Source organism: Ictidomys tridecemlineatus, chromosome 1, assembly GCF_052094955.1.
Source record: "Ictidomys tridecemlineatus isolate mIctTri1 chromosome 1, mIctTri1.hap1, whole genome shotgun sequence".
In the NCBI taxonomy this organism is placed as follows: domain Eukaryota; kingdom Metazoa; phylum Chordata; class Mammalia; order Rodentia; family Sciuridae; genus Ictidomys; species Ictidomys tridecemlineatus.
In genome coordinates this window covers 220,791,284-220,812,857 of record NC_135477.1, presented here as the reverse complement: position 1 = coordinate 220,812,857, position 21,574 = coordinate 220,791,284, and the positions used below count along the sequence as shown (strand labels likewise).

The 21,574-nt window shown below is 39.5% G+C and overlaps 1 protein-coding gene across 2 annotated transcripts in view; it reads right to left on the bottom strand.

Annotated features, from left to right (window-relative positions):
* Positions 1-18,476: 18,476 nt before the first annotated feature.
* Ankrd55 (ankyrin repeat domain 55) overlaps positions 18,477-21,574 on the bottom strand; it is a 97,462-nt gene continuing 94,364 nt past the window's right edge. For both annotated transcript variants that reach the window (XM_040272461.2, XM_021722515.3), the window contains 2 exons: positions 21,226-21,318; positions 18,477-18,977 (listed from right to left, as the gene is read on the bottom strand). In XM_040272461.2, coding sequence (XP_040128395.2) covers positions 18,856-18,977; positions 21,226-21,318 — 215 coding nt within the window. In that variant the 3' untranslated portion in view covers positions 18,477-18,855. The remainder of the gene's footprint in view (positions 18,978-21,225; positions 21,319-21,574) is intronic.

Here is a 21,574-nt window from a genome sequence, read left to right as displayed (position 1 = left end):
TCTGGCAAAATTAGAGTGTTATTTGGTTTTGAAATAGTCACTGCCAGAAGGTTATGAAACCTTTTTCTCCAGAAGTTTTGCTACATTGGTCTGAGTCTTTCTTTTTTGCAACAGCTTAGAGTGTATGTGTGTGTGTGTGTGTGTGTGTGTGTGTGTGTGTGTGTGTCTGTCTGTCTGTCTGTCTGTCTGTCTGTCTGTCTTGGAGAGCTGCTGGTGACAAATCAAACATCTTCTCAAGGACCCTTCTGCCTTATGCCACACAAAACCTGATCCCCAGAATGGGGCCAGAGGGCGGGGAGCAGGAGAGCTTCTCTGTTTTGTCCTCAAAATCATTTTGTTGGTATGAAAAGCAGGTTGCTGAGAATAGCAAGGAAAGCCAGGACCTGTGATTCTGAAAACTACTTTTAATTGAGAGTCCTACTGAAGCACACTGGGATAAGGTCTGGATCGCCTGAGCATGTAGAGACACCTACAGCCTTCGGGTTTTCTGTGAGGTTGGATACTCCCCTCATTGTGAAAAGCTACAGAAACAAAGGGGCGTGGGAGTCACCTTCAGTTTTCTGGAGTATATTAGGAAAATAGGCAAGTAACAGGGAATAATCACTGGGCTTTATAGCTCCTTGGCGTTTTACTGAAGTTAGTGGATATAGAAACAGGCATATAAAGAATCATAAAAACAAATATAAAATTGAGAGGGGAGGGAAAGGCTTTGGGGGGCAGGCAGGGAAAATGGAGGAGGGAGAGGAAGAGAGAGAGGGAGAGAGAGAGAGAGAGAGAGAGAGAGAGAGAGAGAGAGAGAGAGAGAGACTATCTATACTAGTTAACATCTTTCAGTTCTGTAGACCCTGCAGTGAGGGCCTTGGGAAGTTGATTATGGTCATCTAGAGTGGACTGCAGTGGACATTTCTGGACTTTTACCTTTAGGTTCTATTCTTCCTTCTCCTTCACTTTTTTTCTAAGGTTTGCCTCTGCTTTCAATAATCCTTTCCCAGGAGGGCTTTACTGTCCTTCCCCAATGGTCCAGTGAATGAAGGCTAACTGAGCCCACAGCAATCCAACCCATGACCCAGAGTTATGCTCAGAGTTCATCAGTATCTGAGGGGCTCCCTGTACTGCTCACTGGATCTTATCTTATGTAACTCTTGGGACCACAGTTGGTGGCTTGTATTTATGTCTTGCCTGTTAAAAGAAGGACGGAAATGATTTCAGTAAGTTTTGTTTTTACTCATAAATGAAACCCTAATCGGAGAAAACTTGTGATTGTAAAGCTGGCACGTATATATATATTTTTAAACCAGTCTTCTGTTGGGGAATTTTCCTTCTACTTTATAAGAGAAAATAAAAGCCACCAGAAAGGAGCTTCCTCAGGTCCTTGCCACAAACTTACCTGCAACACAACTCACCATGTCCTCCTCTCTCTATTATAGTTGAAGAGATTTCTCATTGCCAAGGTCTGTTCCAAGGCCCTAAATCTCTCTTACAGGTTGATCAACTTTGCTCCATTGTAGATTCCTTCTCTCTGCTTTGGTTTACTTGCTACTGATTCCATTCCTACCAGCATTTAAACAAGCCCATTTCCCCCCATCTTTAAAATACTGCCCTCTCTTGTTTCTACACCCCTTTCTACCCCTGCCTTATCTAAATTGTTTTGGTTACAGTCAAGTTTATTGAAGCAGGTGTCTGGACTCATCATCACCACGTACTTGCTCTCACTCTGAAATTCTCCTTAAAATCTGGCTTCTGCTCCAACATTCTTCTGACACGGGTCCTACCCAAATCACCAATAACCTTGTTGCTAAATTTTTGTTTTTGTTTTTGCTGTACTGGGGATTGAACCCAGGAGCACTCTATCACTGAGCTACATTCCCAGAACCACCCTCCTCCCTTTTATTTGAGAGAGGGTCTTACTAATTTGAGGCTGGCCTCAAACTTGCAATCCTCCTGCTTCAGCCTGCTGAGTCACTGGGATTGCAGGCACGCACCATCATGCCTAGCCTTGTTGCTAAGTTTAAGACTCCCCCACTAGTCTTCCTGAGTCCATTTTTGCTCCCTTCCTTTCCATTCTTCTTACAGCAGCCCGTGTTCTTAAACATTCTCATCTGAGCACATCACCCACCCCTTATTTACACAAACCCTTTGATGGACAGTAATCCTTAGCACAGTCTACATTTCACAACATGGCCTTCAGGGATCTCTGTCTTTGTTCTTTTCTTGCTTTTGTTCCTCTCTGTTTTTTTTTTTTTTCCATCACCCTCACACCCAATCTGTTCCTGTACTGAGCAATTGCACGCTTCTAAACACTCCTTCCCATTTTCCAGTCTTTGTATGTAAAGTTCCTGAAATTTTTCTCTTTTCTTTCTAGATAATTCAAACATATCTTAGATTCTAGGTTAAAAATGTGAAACCCTTAAAACCTCTCCTGATATTTAAGAGCTCTCAGAGCCAATAGCACCGCCACCAAACATCTTACCACACATATGCCTCTCAGGGTCAGGACCCAGTTGAGTGGACTGTATCACTTTTAATACTTTGCACAATGCTGGCACAAATAGTTACTGAATGAGTAACTGTGATTCCAACCAATGGTTGTGGGAAGAAGTGGTTCAATGACATGTCCTGTCCTGAGAATGTTGAAATTGTCATCATGCTTCTTTTGTCATTGGGAATGATGTTCACGGAGCACTTACTGTGGGTCATACTATTTTATAAGGGGAGGGAAAGAAGCCAAAACCACTTCCTCATTTTTCCATTGAAATGATATTTAAATAAAGTCACTTTTATTTTTTTTAACCTTTTATTTAAGTGGTGATTAAAAAGAGAAATCAGGGGCTGGGGATGTGGCTCAAGCGGTAGCGCGCTCGCCTGGCATGTGTGCGGCCCAGGTTCGATCCTCAGCACCACATGCAAACAAAGATGTTGTGTCCGCTGAAAAACTAAATAATAAATATTTAAAAATTCTCTCTCTCTCTCTCTTTTAAAAAAAAAAAGTGAAATCGCCACTCTAGGGCTTGTTGTATAAAAGTCCCCCAAGGACTAATCTCTAACATTGAGCAACATTGACCTCAAAGATGTAGATTTCCTGGTTATCCTTGATATATGTTGACCATATGTAGCCAGCTGATCATTCAGTGTCTGCAAATGTTAAAGCCAAAAAACAAAAAAACAAAAAAACAGTGTTTCACAATGTGCTTAAGATTGTATTTAAATTTGGTAAGCAGGACCACTTGCTTCCCATCTCTAGTAAATGAACAATAAACTAATAAGTGGACTTTTGGTTAGCTTTTAGGAATGCAATTGCTAATATGTACTGGGTGAAAGGAGGTCATTGTGAGGCACAGTGAAGTCATTATTTGTGAGTTAGTGGAACTTTCAACGGTTTCTTGGAGCAAACATGTTTACATGTCTGATATTTTGTGACTATCTAGCAGAGGCTATAAATAATATTGTATCACACATATCTGACTTTTGCAATTGCCATCTGAGATCCCCTTGTCCATACTTGTTACAGAACGTTTTGCAGAAAACTAGCAGGAAAACAGGGTTCCCTGGATTAAGTTATTCCATTTCCATCTTCACAGAGAGGAAATTGTACCATTTAATGCTTCCTTAAACCACCATTCAGGCTGAGAAGGAAAGAAGTCAATAAGGTCAGGGCTATAGTCAGAATCTGAACTGAATTATGAACTGAAAGTTGAATAAACAGAATTAATTTCCTGAGCCAAGTCAAAATATTATTTTTATTTTATTTTATTTTATTAGATCTTAGTTACTTTTTCTTCTAAAACTGAAAAACTCATTTGGTGAAATCAGATAAACTCAGAATTGGATCATCAAACTTATTTTTTTTTCCTGTAAATATTTGAATGGGAGTAAAATCCAAATATATAAGTGTTTCTTAAATAGAATTTGAACGAGAGAGTTGTTTTATGTGAAATACTAGTTATGACTGAAGAGAAATGACCCGTCAGGAATTTTAATTTATCCAGGCCTCAGATGCTCAGTAGTTCATGAATTTGGTCTAGAACCAAAGAATAGATATCAAATGTCCCCTCATCCTAAACTGAGGTGCTAGAGACTTCGAGCAAGACATTTTATTTTTTTATTTTTTTTAAGAGAGAGAGAGAGAGAGAGAGAGAGAGAGAGAGAGAGAATTTTTAAATATTTATCTTTTAGCCTTCGGCGGACACAACATCCTGTTTGTATGTGGTGCTGAGGATCGAACCCGGGCCGCACACATGCCAGGCGAGCGCGCTACCGCTTGAGCCACATCCCCAGCCCTCGAGCAAGACATTGTAATAGGTGTGAACTGATTCAGAATTAGCCCATCATCTCTTCTGGACTAGTTGTGAGGATGGGAAGTTGGAGAAGTTTGCAGATGGACAGAATGTGCTGGAGAAGTTAGAGAGCTGTGGTCATTCTTCCATATTCTCCATAAGAAGGCTACAGAGGAGAGTGCTCGCCCCATGTCAAGCACCAAGGAACAGTTTCAGAGAGAGACCCACCCATAAGTGAAGGGAGTGTCTTGGGAGCAAGCTGCAAGAGTCTGACTCCCCAAAAGGAACCCATGTCATCTTGAAATGGACATTGCCCAAGAGAACCTTCTAGACACAGAAAGGGCCCCAACCAAAGAGTGAGCAGTTGGAATCTAGGTGTTGGTGAGAGACCAAAGCTGCCATCCAGAGAAATTGTTCCCAGCAGGGGAGAAATAGCACCATCAGAGACAGAGACAGCTGTGCTGCCTTCTCCCCACTCCTCCCCTCTCCCTGGGTGACCCTAGGAGGTCTAAAGCATTGGCTAAGAAGTTGGAAAGGAGGTTGACAAAGGAGGAGAGAAGGAGTTAGCACACTCTGCAGGCTCCAAGCACGAAACAGACACTGGCTAGAAACGCAGATGAAAATAAGGTTGAAGTTTTGATATTAAACTGATGGGACTTTTTTCTTTTCTTTTCTTTTCTCTTCTTTTCCTTTCTTCTCTTCTCTCTCTCTCTCTCTCTCTCTCTCTCTCTCTCTCTCTTTTATTTTTATTTTTTGGTGGTGGTGGTGGTGGTGGTGGTGTGTGTGTGTGTGTGTGTGCTGGGTATTAAACCCAGGGCCCTATGCATGTTAGGCAAGTGCTCTACCCTAGTTCCAAAATTCTCTGAGCTTTGTGTATGGGTATGTGGGGATGGGGGTACTAGAGAACCCTGTACCCTGGGACTCTCTGGCACTGAGCTACATCCCCAGCCCTTTTTATTTTTTTATTTTTATTTTTTGAGACAGGATCTTAAGTTGTCCATGGTGGCCTTGAACTTGTGATCCGCCTGCCTCAGCCTCTTGAGTCTCTAGGATTACTGGCATATGCCACCATACCTGGCTTCTCTGAACTTTAAAAATGACAGAATGCTCTGGGACCTGGAAAATTACAGGACTTGCCTGAGATTTTATCTTCAGCCTGGAAAAATGGTCCACAGAGTCAGCTTATTATAATGGGATGAGAAAGATTAAAATTGCTTTCATATTCACATTCTGTTGAGATTAACTTCTTCAAAAAATGGGTTGTGTATACATTTTGGAATGTTTATTTAAAAACTCACACAACTTGATACTTTATGGCCTCCTTTTATGTGTATGTGCCAAGTGCATCTGCCACACACACACAGACACACACACACCACACACACACACACATGTGTGTGCACAAAGACTTTGACAGCTGCTAGAATATTTAGAGCTATTCTAGTCCAACATATTCATTTTATAAATGAAGTAAAGGAAGTTTCAAAATTATATGACTTAATGGTATTGACAGCTACTCAGAAGATAGTAAAATAAATCATACTTTTAGGGGCATACATTAGACTGTCTCAAAACAGAGTCAAGTGCTGGTTAGGCACTCAGGATACTATTAGTTGGCTCATTGCTTCTGCAGGAAAAGGTTGATATCTCCTTCTCCTTCTTCAGTGGAGGACCTGGCAGCCTAAATAACCGCAGTGCTTGATCAGGAGCCAAGCCTGGGAGGCTCAGCACTAAGAATTTAAAGATTCTCCTTGTTTTAGACAAGATCACCTTCAGAGAACATTTGGGTCCTTTCTTGTCCTGAAATTTAGGTCAGCAGGCTTCTAGAACATTGGTCGTTTCATATAGGCTTGGCTTTGCATCCCTGGTTTTTCCTTCTCACCCCTCATGACAGAGGAAAATCCAGAATGATCTGTCAAGGATCTAGGCAGGAGAGCAGAGAAGGAGGCCATATTCCATTCATCTCCTTTTTTCCCCCTTTTCTTTCTCCTTCTGAGCTCTCCAATTGACATCATAAATCACCTCTCCCTTACCACTCACTTGTCAATTATCCTGTGAATTATGGTGATTTTGTGGGCCCCTTTCTCTGCTCTCAGGAGTTGTCTTTGGCAAGATTCATTTCAAGATAACACTGACTCCTGTTTGGGCCCCAGGAATTATGCACTCTTGCACCTTGCTCCTTAGATCCCTTCTAAATTCATGGATGGGTCTTTCTCTGTACCCTTCTCTTATGGCTTGATATTGATGGGAAGAGAGGAGTATCTGGCAAGCATTTCATGGTTGATGAAGCACTGAAGATACTTATTTATCTCAATCCCATACCTCTTCTGTTATATGCCCCTGATGATCATGGGCCCCAATAGCAGGTGTAATTGAGTGGTTCAAAAATCAAAGTTGAGAGGCAACTGTCTGGAGCTATGAGTATGTCAGGGTCTTGGATATTTATACAGACACTGAAGGCAGTGAGGGGGGTGTGGAATTTGGGATTGAGAAATCTCTTGAGAAACGTGCGTGGCTTGAACCCAGGAGCCCAGACTTTCATCAACCTCTTTGTAACTAGGAGGATAAGGAGAATAAGGATTCAACACAAAGATGTCTGCTTCAGTCTGAGGGATCGCCAGCTCAGTTTCAGACGGACTGTATTAGGAGACTCACCTTTGTTTCAACTCTGAGCTAAATGTCTCCTTAGCCTTCCAGAGTGTGCAACTTCCTCATTAGCCTAGGTTGCTTATCACCAAGTTCTCAAGGAGGCAAGACCAATAATCATTCTTTTATTTTGCTGAGAGCCTCCTCAACATTTACAGATGACTCTTATTTCTCATATTTTTCCTTTAAATTATGCTGATAAGAATAGCTTTTTGATAGTCATTTTTGACCTTGTCCATTGTATTAATCAGGGAAGCAGTGTAAATAATAATTATTGTAATAATTCCAAAGTTTCAGTGTTTTAATACTTGACAGGTTATTCCCCCAAACTATTAAAGTCCAATTAGGTGCGTGGCAACTGGATTGAGACAGCTTCTGTCTAGTATTTTTGCCATCTTCAAGGACACTAGAATCCTTTCTTGGGTCCTCTGTATCTGATTTCTGGCAAGAGAATAGAAAGTATATAAAGGACCCTGCCAGGGGCTTTAGGCAAGATAGGCACAGCACAGACAGTCACATACAGAATCAGCCCACACCTCACCTCCCTGCAAGGGGCTAGGGGAAGCACTTGCCCCAGGAAGAAGAAGAGCAACAGCTCTAGTAAGCACCAGCCTTGTCCGCAGCAGCAAACCTTTCCGGGGGAATCAGTGTGTGCAGGGAATTAAGTGGCCAGGGTCAGAGCCAGACTTCTTGGGCTAAAATCCTGGCCCCACTACTTCATAACTGTGTGATTCTTACACTGTACAATTTACACAGTAAATTGGGTACAGTATGGTGTTTACTGATGACGGAGTTAAGTACTGAACTCAGAACTGTGGCTGCACATTTTAAATACCTATGAAATATTAGTTCTTATTAATGAATGTGAAGTGCCTAGCCCAGGTCTGACACAGGAAAACATTTGCTCTGTCAAAAGATAAAATTTACTCAAATTTACGTAAAGGATCTTATTGGTGGTTCTAGAATAGGGTAACACACCTCTTCCATAACATAGAATGACTGTTCCCAAGAGCCAAGCAGAGAAGGTTGGTTTTATTGACAATCAGGGCTGAGGAAAGCAGAAGCTCAAAACAAAGACAGATTTGTTGTTGCAGAGTTAATTTCCTTGCAGAGGTCTTTAAAAGCAACCTCAACTGGCTCACTTGGAAATTTGGCTGTCACCTCTCTCTCTCTTCTGATTTCTTTGAAGGTAGACAACTTAAATTTGGGCTTGGTAGCATAGATGATTAGCAAAAGTGACTCCATTTTGGTTTGGTCTGTTGGGCCTAGTGCAGGAGCTCAGGCCAAACCAATAGCCCCAATAACATTTTGTGTAATAATAGCTATTGTTACTCCTTTTCTTTATTGACATCTTCATCTAAAAACACTATTTTCTAGTGTTCAGGGCCCTCCACTGATCTCTCTTCATCTGCTTTTCCTTTTCTTTCCTACTTTCCTCTTTCCCACAAGTTTGGATGTCTGTTTCCATTCCTGGTTTTTATTTCTCTCTTCTCCATTATGTACCCTCTGGCTATAAAAGTCCCTTTTTATTTAGGCCCTACTCTGTGGCCTCCGTTTCCTTCCTATATCAAATGCCCCCAGAAACTTCCTCTTAATGAAATCTTGTCTTAATGCACATTTAAAGAATCTCTCTGAATTAAGTGGAGTGTTCTCTTCTGATTTTCTGTTTCTTCCCTTACTCTCTATCATTTTCACAGGAAATACAACCCAGGGGAATCAGAGCCATTAGCAGCAGCAATCCTAGTAACTGGGAATCGGGTTTGATGGAATCTCTGGGATCTCAATGGAACAAAATGAAAAATAGAACCTGAGATAATGAACAGTTTTTGTAATTCTTATCTGTACACAAAATCTAGAGAATTTTAATTGGCTCGTGACAGGAGTTTTATGAAAGTAGGCATCTTGTTTTATTAATAACTGTCACTCTCTCACCGAGACCAGTGCACATAGTAGGTATTCACAACTGTTTGCTTAATGAATCTTTACTTGGAAAAAGGAAGTTAGCAAAAGATTGGAACTGATGAATGAGAGCAAAGGAACAGATTTATTAAAGTTTGCTTACATTGTTTCTCCTGATGTTCACCACCCTACTTTTAATGGTATTTTAAAGTAAAGGATTAAAGTCATCATTATCATTATCAATTATTTTTCTTTGCATCAAAAAGGACATTAGCGATGTTGGAAGGCTAGCATATTTTATAAGAATGTAAGTCTTCAGGATCTGAATGGCAATTCTTCTTCCAACTTATTCATTTTTCTTTTGAAAAATTTTCAAGGAGCCACATTTTCCAGCTTAAGTGTAATCAAATAAAGACAATTACTCATATGTTCATGTGGGTGAAATCTTAAAGTAACAAAAACAATCATGAGCAAAGTATAACTCTATTAATTTTGATTTTAAAGTGGTCTGTAAAATTGAGCTGCAAATGTTGAACATGCTTAAGAGGCTTGTTTATATTTTTCTGTGTGCTTTTTTCATGAAACCCAGCCTCATATTAAAATCACCGTAAGAAATGTCTTCTTTTACGTGATGCTCTGTGTCTTTGTATCCACATACATTTGGGCTCATGCTGCACACAGCCAATTCTCCAACATGCAGGGGCTTCATGGAGAGCTGACAGGTCTTCCTCTTTCCTTCCTTCTCCACCTTCTAGAGTTCATGAGCACACCCACAGGATGCATGAGTGGTTAAGAAAAATAGGAACATGAAAATCAGTTTGTTTTGCCTCTTGAAAGCAATTGTGTTAAAAGGTCTGTGTGAAGAAAGTTGAAGTAATAGATAATCCATTAAAGTGCTGAGCCCGGGAAGATCGTGAATACTGCTGTACTTTCTTCTGGGGTCATTACCATCAGGGAAAGTTGCTGGATTCTGATCCTGGTGATCCTTCACCCTGAAGAATTGATCCATGTTGGGTTGATGTCAAAGAGCTTTGGCCAGGTGAGGGACCTACTAATGAAAGGGCTCTCAATGCGCCCACTCTCTTCCCCACTTCCTACAGGCTCACCAGCAGGCTTTCCCTTCCTATCAATCAGCTGATGAAGAAATGAGGTTTAGTAATCATGGGCATCATTTTGAGAAAGAAAAAGTCAGGGATGTCAACACTTATGAGATGGTGGCAGCTTTGTCAATATGCTAAGGTTCCTCTTACACAGTACGGTGACCATTTATAGGAACCAGTGCAGTTTTCCTCACATTCTGACCATGAATCAGCTATGAAAAGACTCTTTACACCTATAATCCCAGCAGCTCAGGAGGCTGAGGCAGGAGAATCCCAAGTTCAAGCCAGCCTCAGCAAAAGTGAGGCCCTAAGAAACTCAGTGAGATCCTGTCTCTAAATTAAATAGGGCTGGGGATGTGGCTCAGTGGTCAAGTGCCCCTGAGTTCAATCCTTAGTACCAAGAAAAAAAAAAAAAAAAGGCCCTGTCTCTGAGCTTTCAGAATCTTGAGGAGTTACGATGTTAACATTTTGAATTATCAAAATTTATTCTAGAGTCTTTTGTATTAAGGCTCTGAAACTGTGACTCTGGTAGACTCCATGACTACAAGTGGAAGAATAAAAGCAGAAAAGCAATTTTGAGACTTAATATTTGGTTTTATTAAAAGGTAATCTATTGGCCTTACATAATAAATAAAGAACCAAACAGAGACTATATGGCTTAGTAACTTTTTTTCTTTAAAACACTTAAGAAAACCCACATAACTTAAACTCATAAATTGGTTATATCCTTTCTAGTTTATGTTTTTTTTCCTGCAGCATCTACCACAGTGCAAGCAATAAATATTTGTTGGAATAATGAATAATGCACAAATGTACTACAATCATCTTGTTTGTCCTGAACCAGCTAAGCCAAGTCCAGAACATAGGCAGCATAAAAAGAGATAATTTCCAGATCTTGACCTTACGACTGAATGCCTAAGAGGCCTTCCTTCTATTTAGGGAGGTCTGAGTTTTGGAGCCATGCAACTTAAACTAACTTTTCTCTTTATTAACAAATACTAATTGGTTATGCAATTAGCTAAGTTAATTCAGATCCATATATATCCATTTCTGCACAAAAGAATATGTGCATTTTGCCTGGCTGTAGAATCTACTTTAGTCCATTTTCCATGGCCAATTACACAATTCAGCAGACCAAGAAAATTTTAAATAAAAAGAGGTTGATTTTGGCTCATAGCTTTAGAAGTTCAAGGTAGAGGAGCCACATCTGGTGATGGCCTTCTTGTTGGCAGAGTCTGGGACAGCACAGAGTGATACGTGGCAGGAGACAGGAAATACAGGTGCCCGTGTGCATGTGCCTGCGTGTATACATGCGTACATGTGCGTCTGTCTTCTCAGGTTTCTCTTCCTCTTATGAAACCCCAGTATTCAATCTGGGGCCTCTGCCCTCAGGACCTTCTCTGGTTCTAATCGCCTCTCAAAGGCTCTACCTGAAAATACCATAGTCTGTTTAAATTTCCACCCTCTTAATACCTCCCAAAGGGGATTGAATTGAACACATGGGCCCCTGGGGGGACACATACTCAGACAATTTCTAAACTACAGCAATCCCCTTAATTCTGGAAGAGCTGGCACCAGGAGAGACACTGTCGCTTCCATTTTCTGCTTGACTTTGACTCCTTTGCTGCTTTGGTGTTTATTTCTTGGCTACAAGGAGAGCTGAAGGTGGGGGTGAGGGGGCACACCTTCATTTCCTGCACGTGAACAGGGTGTGGGGTGGTAAGGAGATCAGACTTGAAGCCCACAGGAAAACCGAGTAACCTGAGCTGCAGCTGTTCCTAGGCCTGCAGGATTCCAGGGCCAAACGCTGTCCTGGTGAATACTCATTAAGGCACGTTTGGCTCATGGTAAGGTCTTAGGGGAAATCCCATTCTGGGTGCAGCGCTGAATCATACATGCATATATTATATGGGCTTTATTAATCACAGGATTAAATCGTATTCCAAGAAATATTGCAATCTAATATGGTAAAACCTAGGCGTGTCATGATCACCCTTTAAGAACAGATTCTGTACTATCAGTGTTATCAAAGGAACATCTTTTAAAATATAGTATTTAATTTAAAATGTTTATAATTCAATTTTTTTTAAAAAAAGTCTCAACCAGTGATGTGCAGGATATAAATTTTTTTAAAAAGCCCTGAAGATTTCCATGGTGCAAATATTCCCAACATGGCTGATTTCAATTTACTAATGATTTAAAAAGTTCATAAAATCCCTGAATATTGCATTTAACAATGAACTCTTGCAAGCTGTTGGGAGCTGGCTCCAACACACCCCACACAATAAAATCTAATAATACAAAGGGTATTAGGACGTTTCCAATCTTCATCCTTGGTTGACTGTGGCAAAGGGGAGGTGGTGCTTACAGAGACAGGTTCACCCAACCCGGACTGTGAAGACTGAATAGGTAAAGATTCTAGGGAGAGGTGATTCCTCGTGTCTTTTTGTTTATGTACTGGGTATTGAACTCAGGGATGGTTTACCACTGAGCTACATCCCTAGTCTGTTATGTTTTTTTATTTTGAGACAGGGTCTTGCTAAATTGCTGAGACTGGCCTTGAACTTGCCATCATCCTCCTGCCTCAGCCTTATGAATTACTGGGATTACAGGTATGTGCCACCTCACCTGGTTCCTTATATCTTTTCAAGTTTTTATTCTTCTACACCCCTGCTGCCCCTAAATCACTTGTTCAGAGAACATTGGTATAGATATCCTAGAATGAGTCATTGGACTTGTAAAAGCATTGCCTTGGTATTTACTTTTTCCTGTATTCATTTTTCATGTATGTTTGAGAAAGTTCCTCTAGTGGCTTTTCTCTAATTGTAGAATCTTAGGCTGGTTGACTTCACCTCCACTTATTGTTATTCCCTTACATACTTCCAGAAACTCTGCTTTTCTCATTTAGTTTAGCAGCCTGAAGAAGAATTTTCAAATGTAGTTTGACCCAGCAGTAATCCACCTAAAGTCCATTTTTAGATTTTTTTTTTCCTCTGGGAATTGAACCCATGGGCACTTAAATACTAAGCCACATCCCCAGCCCTTTTTTGTATTTTATTTAGAGACAGCATCTCACTGAGTTGCTTAGTGCCTTGCTTTTGCTGAGGCTGGCTTTGAACTTGTGATCCTTTTTTGGTTTAATTTCTTTTTTTAAAGAAATTTTTATTAGTTGCTCAAAACATTATAATGATCCTGACATATCATACATTTGATTCAAATGGGGTATGTAATCTTATTTTTCCATGTGTACAGATTGCAGGATGACATTGATTATACAGCTACATTTATACACAGGGCCATACTAGTGTCTATTGTATTGTGCTACCCTTCCTATTCCCCCCTCCCCTCCCCTCCCATCACCTCTTTCTTTTTTTGTTTTAATTTCTTTTAAAATTTATTTATTTATTCTAGTTATATATGACAGCAGAATGCATTTTGATTCATAGTATACAAACAAAGCATGATAGTTTCATGTCTCTGTACACAAAGTAGAGTCACAATATTCATGATATCATACATGTACCTGGGGTCCATCTCATTCCACCATCTTTTTTTATCCCCATACTCCTCCTTACCCTCCCCTGCTTTGCCCTATCCAAAGTTCCTTCAGCCTCCCACTGGGATTACAGGTGTGGGCCACTGCATCTGGCCATTTTTAGGGTCTTGAGCTTCCTTTTTAATCTGATGAAGGAACATTAATACTTGTAGCCCAGTATCTTTCTTATAGGTAGGACCTGATTAAATCTATCTCTTGAGTCCTAGTGAAGTAAATAGAAGGTGCAGTTGGAATCTTCCAAGAGCTCTATGAGCAATGTCTGAGGTGTTTGTCAAGAGAAATAGAGCTCCTTTTTCTGAGGCTGAGACTGGGCCTTGGCTTGCTCATTGCAGAGGAAAATTTTCTGGCTCTAAGATGTGGTTTTGTTTTCTCATAACCTGTCTTTCTTATTATCAGTGTCTAAGTAGCTTCCCTTAATAGCTTTTGGAAGTACTTTTATGTCACATGCATAGAAGCAATGGAAATAATTTCCTTCCTCCTTCTATATCAATCACTGTTATGTCTCTGGCCCAGGTTCACTTTTGGAGCAGCAGAGATGTTGCTCATGGCCATCTGTTTATATCTGGGTTCAGTTCTTGGATTTCTGCCTGTGTAGGGCCAATTACCATCTACTCCGTCTTCCACCCCACCTTCTCATTTTACAGCAGACCTCAGTCTCCAAAAACTTCAGCTTCCTATCTTTCCTGTCAACCACTTAGATTCTACCTGATCCTCCTAAAGGGACTTTTGCTTTCATTGGTCTTACTAGAAATTGCAAGGTGTTTTACCATTCGCCATTAATAATTTTTTTTTTTTTTTTTTTGCTGGGTATGGTGGTTCATGTCTATAATCCTAGCAGCTTGGGAGGCTGAGGTAGGGGGATTTCAAGATCAAGGTCAGCCTTAGCAACTTAGCGAGGACCTAAGCAACTTAGTGGGACCTTTCTCAAAATTAAAAACCACAAAAGCACTGTGATGTAGCTCAGTGGTAAAGCTTCCCTGAGCTCAATCCCAATGATTTATTTTTTCTTTTTAGTAGGGATTTAATGATCAACAAGTTATTTCCTGTTTTACATTTATCAACATTATAACTACTCTTATCCCTCTAGTGACGGTTTTGCTAGTGTAAAATGGTAGCTGAAAACTCACTCAGCAAACCCCCAAAACAAGAGGTGGGAGAGAATAGAGGTCAGAATTGAAAGCATTTTCTTTGAAAGGCTATAGTTTTGATATGAACTTATCATTTATTAATAGTTTTAATCCACATGTATTAACATTTCTATGTCAATGTCTAGGAAATATGTGATTCTGATAGAATTTCTTCATTTAAAAATGTAATTTTCCCCAGGGAGACAATGATAAGGCCTAACTACTACATGTGAGAATTGTTATTGTTAAGGTGAGATTGCAATAAATCAACTGAGTCCATCTTAAAGTAGGAGATGGAAACTTTATTCACCAGTTAGCGGTCTGGATCCACCAGCTGGTGGGCCAAGGGGTAGGCTGAAGTTTATACCCTCCAATCCCCTTCTGGGGTTTAAGCACACCTTTTATAGTCCAAAACCATATTAAAGCATAAGTGGCTGTTGCTATCATTCAAAACCATAAACACACATCATGAGATCTAAAATCATAAGCAGAAAAGGGAGTGGGCAAAAATGTCCCTAGTTGAGCACAAGTTAAAGAATGGTTACGAACATCTGGACAATCAGTCTCTGACAGGGTACATTGTCCAAGAAAAATGGGAACCAAAGAGAGAACACTTTTACATTGTATAAGAATTGCCATTTTGTGTTGCCAAACATGCTATGCTAAGCAACTATTGATGGGTATAGAGGTGGGGCTTTCCATGGGAGAAGCATTTCTTAATGATGTGGAGTCTGAGGGCAAAATGGAGTCTGCTTGGTCATTGCGCATGAGCCTGGCCCATAACATTATCATACTCCTTTATTATTTGGTTGTTGACTTGGGTGTTATGCTACGGTCAAATATGCTTATTCTAAGCTATCCCATTTAGTCCTTTGGTGAATTCCAAAGGTTGTTTTCAAAAGAGTACATTTCAAGGGCAAGGTAGCATTTGCTTAGAGGTGTGCACTGATAAATTTCTAAAGGTAGAGGCAAAAGCAAAATTAATGGTTATGTTTGTATTTCTGGAAGTCACTATCTTTGTAATCAGTCACTCGGTAGAATTTTCTAAAATCATATGGAATGTCAAGCTATATGCTCTGGTAAAGTTGGAAAGGATAATAAATCAGAGTTATATAAATCTATTTGTACTGGCTCAATTCCAGGAAAATGAGAATATCGGATCAAGTGTTTACTGGAAGAAATAATACCTGTGTTAAACCAGGTGATTACCAAAGGAAACTAAAAAAATGGAAAAAAACCAACAACCCTATATGGTTTAGCACGAAATACTGAGTTGGTAGGCATTTTCCTCAAATCACAACAGCAGCTCTGCTCTACTGTACAAATCAGAAAGGATTTTTTGCCCAAAGTATGTCATTCTATGAAATGAGAATGAATTTTCTGGAACCAGAAAACAATGGTTTGGGTATTCTGTGTGTGGGTGATGAAACTAAAGAAACTTTAATTCAAAGCCCTTCTCTTCCATTTATTAGCTGGATGACTTGGGGAAATCCACTTAATTTCTTTTTCTGCCTTGAATTGTCTGGTGACAGGGCCTCTTTTATAAGTTGATGTAATGATTCAAATGAAATAATATATGCAGAGTTATGATTTTTACATGTGTAAATGAATAATATATTCTTCGCAATGAAGGCAAATATAAGTGATAAAAGAAGGAAAAGTCATTTGAGAAGAAAAGGTTGCCTGAAAATTTTAAAAGTCAGGTACTAGTTAGAGAATGCTCAATGTGTTAGTCAGCTTTCCATCACTGAAACAAAATACATCAGATAATCTATAAAGAGAAAAGGGTGATTTTTGACTCAGAGTTCTGGAGATTTTTTTAGTCCATGACTAGTTGGCTCCATTGAATCTGGATTTTGGGTGAAGCAGCACATAGTGCAGGAGCACAAGGTAGAACAACCTACTTACCTCATGACCAGAATTTTAAAAAAGGAGAGAGTGGAAGGGGCCAGAGTCCCACTGTCCCCTTCAAGGGTATGCTCAAAATAATAGAAAAACCTATATTTGGTCCCACCTCTTAAATATCTCACCTTCTCCAAGAACATCAAGCTGGGGACTTGAACACATGGGCTTTGGGAGATATTTTAGTTTGGAGATATTTCCAAACTCTAGTGCTTAATATCTGATTTGGTCAGTAAAATATTAGCCAAGGATGAATCTGCCCAGTAAGCAACTTTAGCTGAAAGAGGTGGAAGTGAGCAGCATTTTATTTCTTCATAGCATAAAACAATTCCTAAACTAAATTGGAAAGAAAGTCCTGACATCAGAAGATTCTTTGTGTGTATGTGTATATAAAGAAGTGAAGACATTAGGGGATAGTGGCTTTTCCCATAGCAATATGCATTTTGTTTTTTAAATTACTTTGACCTCTTTAATTATTCACTCAGAGGAGGATCATACCAGTGTCCTTAAATGATCACTTAGGACCTGAGTTTTCGTTAGTGCAGTCCTCTTTTGATAATTCATAAGTATTCTATTTTTCTCCTTTCCAGACATATGCAAGGATTACATTTCTGTACTCCTTTCCCTCCCTCTTTGAAGTTAGTCATGTCCACATGATTTGATTTGGCTAATGAAATGCTAAAGGAAATTATGAGACACATGTCTCATTTCCTCTGCCTTGGTCACCAAGGAAGCACATGGCAATAAGGAATCTATGTCAATCCAACTCTGCAAGCTGGTGTGGGACATGTATTGTGGATGAGAAACAAATTGTGTTAGCCAATGAGATTTTTGGGGTTGTTTATTATTGAAGCAGAAGCTAGCCTATAGGTAGTATTTGACAAGATGTCTAACTCAGGGACATGGCTTCAGAAGTAGCCTGGTGGCACATCGAACAAAGCATTCTTCTTCAAAGAAAAATGCAACCCGCAAACAAGACAACAACAACAACAAAAAAAAAAAACCTTCAGAATATGAGTCCTGAGAGTTCTTCTATTTGTACCAGAATTTTCCTTCTTTCTAGCTGTGGTACAGCTTGGAGGTTGATCCATAGACTTTAAGTTAAAAACGTCTGATTAAGACAACTACCATTGTCAAAATGGGATTGTGACTTCTTCATTATCACTTCCTACAATTCCTGCTCTTGACAACTCCCTGTCTACTTCTGTTCCTTCCTGATAAATATTAAATGACCCAGTGTTTACTTTGTGCCAGGCTCGGCACAAATTTCTAGAAGGGCAAAGTCAAAGAACTGCAATTTGGCCCTAAAGGAGCTTCTATGTAGCTAATGGGAGAGTCTGTTCTTTTTAAATGAATAATACTAATATAAAGTAGTAAATCCTATAGTTGAGATATTTACAAAATAACATGCAAGCTCAGAAATAACAGGGAGTAATCATCATCTTATGTGGCTAAGCCTTGAACTTTATACAGGACTCTAGCCAAAATAAATCCAAACAGCACATAAACATCTTAGTAAAGAGGTCTGCAGTTAGAAGTAGTCTTTCAAAACCTTACTAAGTCATAGATTTGAGAAGGCCTTGAGTAGGCAGAAACCATTATTTTGAAACAGAAAAAAAAAGAACTATTAATTATGTAGAGTATTTGAGGAATGTGTGAGAAATGCCTATTCAATTATGGTAGGCCAGGATGTACACTTTGCCAACTCACATGACCTTCTACTTTTGGAATAATCAATCATATCTGAACAAAACAGTAGGTGGAAATCATCAAATAACAAAGACGGGACACAGACAATGTCAAGTGATTTGGGCTGCAGCCAGGAACTGACAATATTAGAAAATATTTTGCAGAAGATCATACATTTAAAAGTCATAGACTGTGATGCTTATGGGAATTTATTACTTAAATTTTCATTATGTTTTGTCAGTCCAAGGTAGAACTATAATAAATGCGAAGAACAAGTCTGGGATATCTTTTTTGGTTTTTTATTTAGCAAAGCATTATAAAACAAAAACACATGAAATCATTCAGCAGTCAAAACAGCAAACATGTCACAAAGCAAATCAAACACAGCTAAGTTTCCCTACTAATAACACATTTTTAAAAATTTGGCAAGTAGAGGTCACAGAAACTTACAGACTTAAATATATGCACACTCAAAGATTCTAAGTGCTTATTTAGGAACTGTCTTTATTTGGAATAAGGAATTCTGAGTTATAAAAAAACTGTGAATGGCTTATAGAGTGCAGTTCACTAAATTAGTCTTTGTTCTTACAAACTAGAGTAATCTCGTCCTTTGGGAGTTAAAAATATATGCTATCTGTGTTCCTGCAGTCAGGGTCCCCCAGTTAGTTGGGAGTGTTGGTGGTATTGGCAGGGCAATCGCTTTCTCCAAGTGGTGTGCTGTGTCCCCTTTGACTTGGAATCGCAGGAAGCACTCGGTTTGTCCTTAGTGGTTCTCCAGATAGAACTGCAGAGAAAAAAAAACAGAAAGAAATGGTCAAGAACTGCTTCCTCCTGGGCTCACAAGGGAGTATGCTATTTCTTAAGGAGTGGAGGCATTTCTAAGAAGATGTTGGCCAGAGCTGGACTGTGGAGGAATGCTGGGTATGCATATCTATTCAGGCCTACCATATGTAGTCAGAGATGTCAAATATGCACAAATACAAGATTGCCAAGTTTGAGCAAAACATGATTGGGCTCTGTGTGCCTGTCAGAACTCTTCCTTAGGGTGAGGCAGCTTAGGGTGAGAGCAAGGCTCTAAACAAGCCCTAAGACTTTTAAACAAACCTCCAAAGGTCTCAGGTTTCTTTCTTTTTCTTTTTTTTTTTTTGAGACAATACCCTGGCTAAATTGCCAATGCTGCCTCAAACTTGCAATATACCTGCCTCAGCCTCCTGAGTAGTTGGGAGGCTACTTTTAGGAAGAGCTCAGTATGCCCTTGTATTTCTTTTTCTTTCTTTTTTTTGGGGGGGGTGGGTGGGGGTGAGGGGGGTGGGGTTGCCGGGGATTGAACTCAGGGGCACTTGACCACTGAGCCACATCCCCAGCCCTATTTTGTATTTTATTTAGAGACAAGGTCTCACTGAGTTGCTTAGTGCCTCACTTTTTGCTGAGGCTGGCTTTGAACTTATGATCCTCCTGTCCAGCCTCCCGAGCCGCTGGGATCTTGTATTTCTTTTTCCTCGAGTTAAATTGGTCAGAGATCTTTGGCTTCTCTCTTGAAAGTTAATTGTGAAAACAAACTTCTGGGCTCAGCCAAAGGAAACCTCTTTGGCTTTTCCAAGCCCCACCAGGATTCAAGACTGACTTCTTAACCAGATGTCTTTGTGGCTACAGTTCTTCTTAAAGATGGGCTCAGGTTTGAATTTGATGCAATAATAAAAAAGGACACAAAACCGGAACTCTGACTGATCCAATACTTGGATTTCACACAAATTAGGAAGGGCAGAAGAGCTGACCTGTCAGGTTCTAGTCTTCTGCTTCTTAACTCTGTGTGACTTTGAATAAAATACTCCACTACTCCTTAGTTCCTCATCTACAAAAAAAATGAAGTTGTACTAAGACCACATAGTTTATTGTTTTTACCTAAAGAGTTCTAGAACTCTTGACTGGTCTCCTGCAAAATGTAGCCTGAGGGAAAGAGGACATACTGGCCTGTTTGCTCTGTGCAAACGTGTGCCAAGTGTTTTACGTACATCAATATGTTATTTTATTTAGTCCTTCCAACCATTTTATCAGGCTCTACCCTTGTTATAGCCACAGTTTGGAAAGTGAAATACAAAAAGGTTAAGGAACTTGTCTGAAATGGTTAGGACAGTTCTTAAATAATCTGACAATTAAGATATGAATGGCCTGTGGGGGGGTGAGGTGGGGGGAAGACGGAGTGAGACAGCAGGCATATGAGAGAGAAACAGGACAGGGTGGGGCAGGAAGACAAAGAAGGAAGGAAATTAGAATCCAGTGTGTTGCTTTTTTTGTGAGGAAAGGGAACTGACTTAGGATCCTGCAGTTTTGCTCCTGGCTCTGCTATTTACAACCTGGGTGTTGTTGGGGAAGTCATGTAACTCTTCTGAACTTGGTTTTACCATTTATATGATGGGAATAATAATATAACTGGCCTTAAAGTCCAGTATAAGGCTACATAAATTCAGAATCAATAGGTGTTATGCCTAGTAATCTACTTTATGGTAGGTATACCAGGTAATATTTAGACACTCAAATTTGAAGATCACTGGCCCATAGTATATATTAATATTTTATATTAGTGGGGTTTTTTTGTGTAAAACACTATCAAATGTATCAAGAATGCCAAATAAATACATCAAATGATCTTGATGAACAGCATTCCTTTTGTTAGGAGTATGTGCACTATGAGTTTAAAAGCGAAGCACATTTCTCTTTGTCTTATCCAGTAAGGAAATAAAAATCAAGAAGAATTTTGAAAGTACCTTCTTAAAGATGTTAAGCAAAATAAACTTCTGGTTTGATTTTAGAGTTCAAACACAAACATTTCTGAAGGGAGGGAATACTCTTTTTTTAAGTTTTTATCCAAAATAAGAATTACTCATCTTTATGGAACTTTTTGTTTTCCTTTAATTCACAAGTGTTAGTAGCTGATGTTCTTTCTCAAAATGAAAATAAGGTGAAATAACATTGGTTGCATCTAGACATGTTAACACTTGCAAAGGAAGAATAGGAAGAGCCATGGTACTTACATTTTTGATCTGGTAGGGGAGCTAGGTTGTTTCGAGAGAAAGGTAGATCCCTGATTTTGGGTCTGTTTGGGGAGAGATGTTGAAAATTTTGTCCTGGGGGAAAACATAATTGCATTAATTATTTGAGTCTCAACCAAGAGCAAGTTATAAAATCAGTGGAGGAGAGAATCATAAGAGTTTGTTAAGAGATCACTAAATTCAAGGTATAATAACAATGAAAATAATAATGACCACACTCCATTGCATTTCTGCTACATGCCACTCACTGTTTAGATGAAAATACATTGGAAATCATTTCTTGAATAAACTAGGTTAAATAAAACCTTATAAACAAGCATAGCTGGTCAGT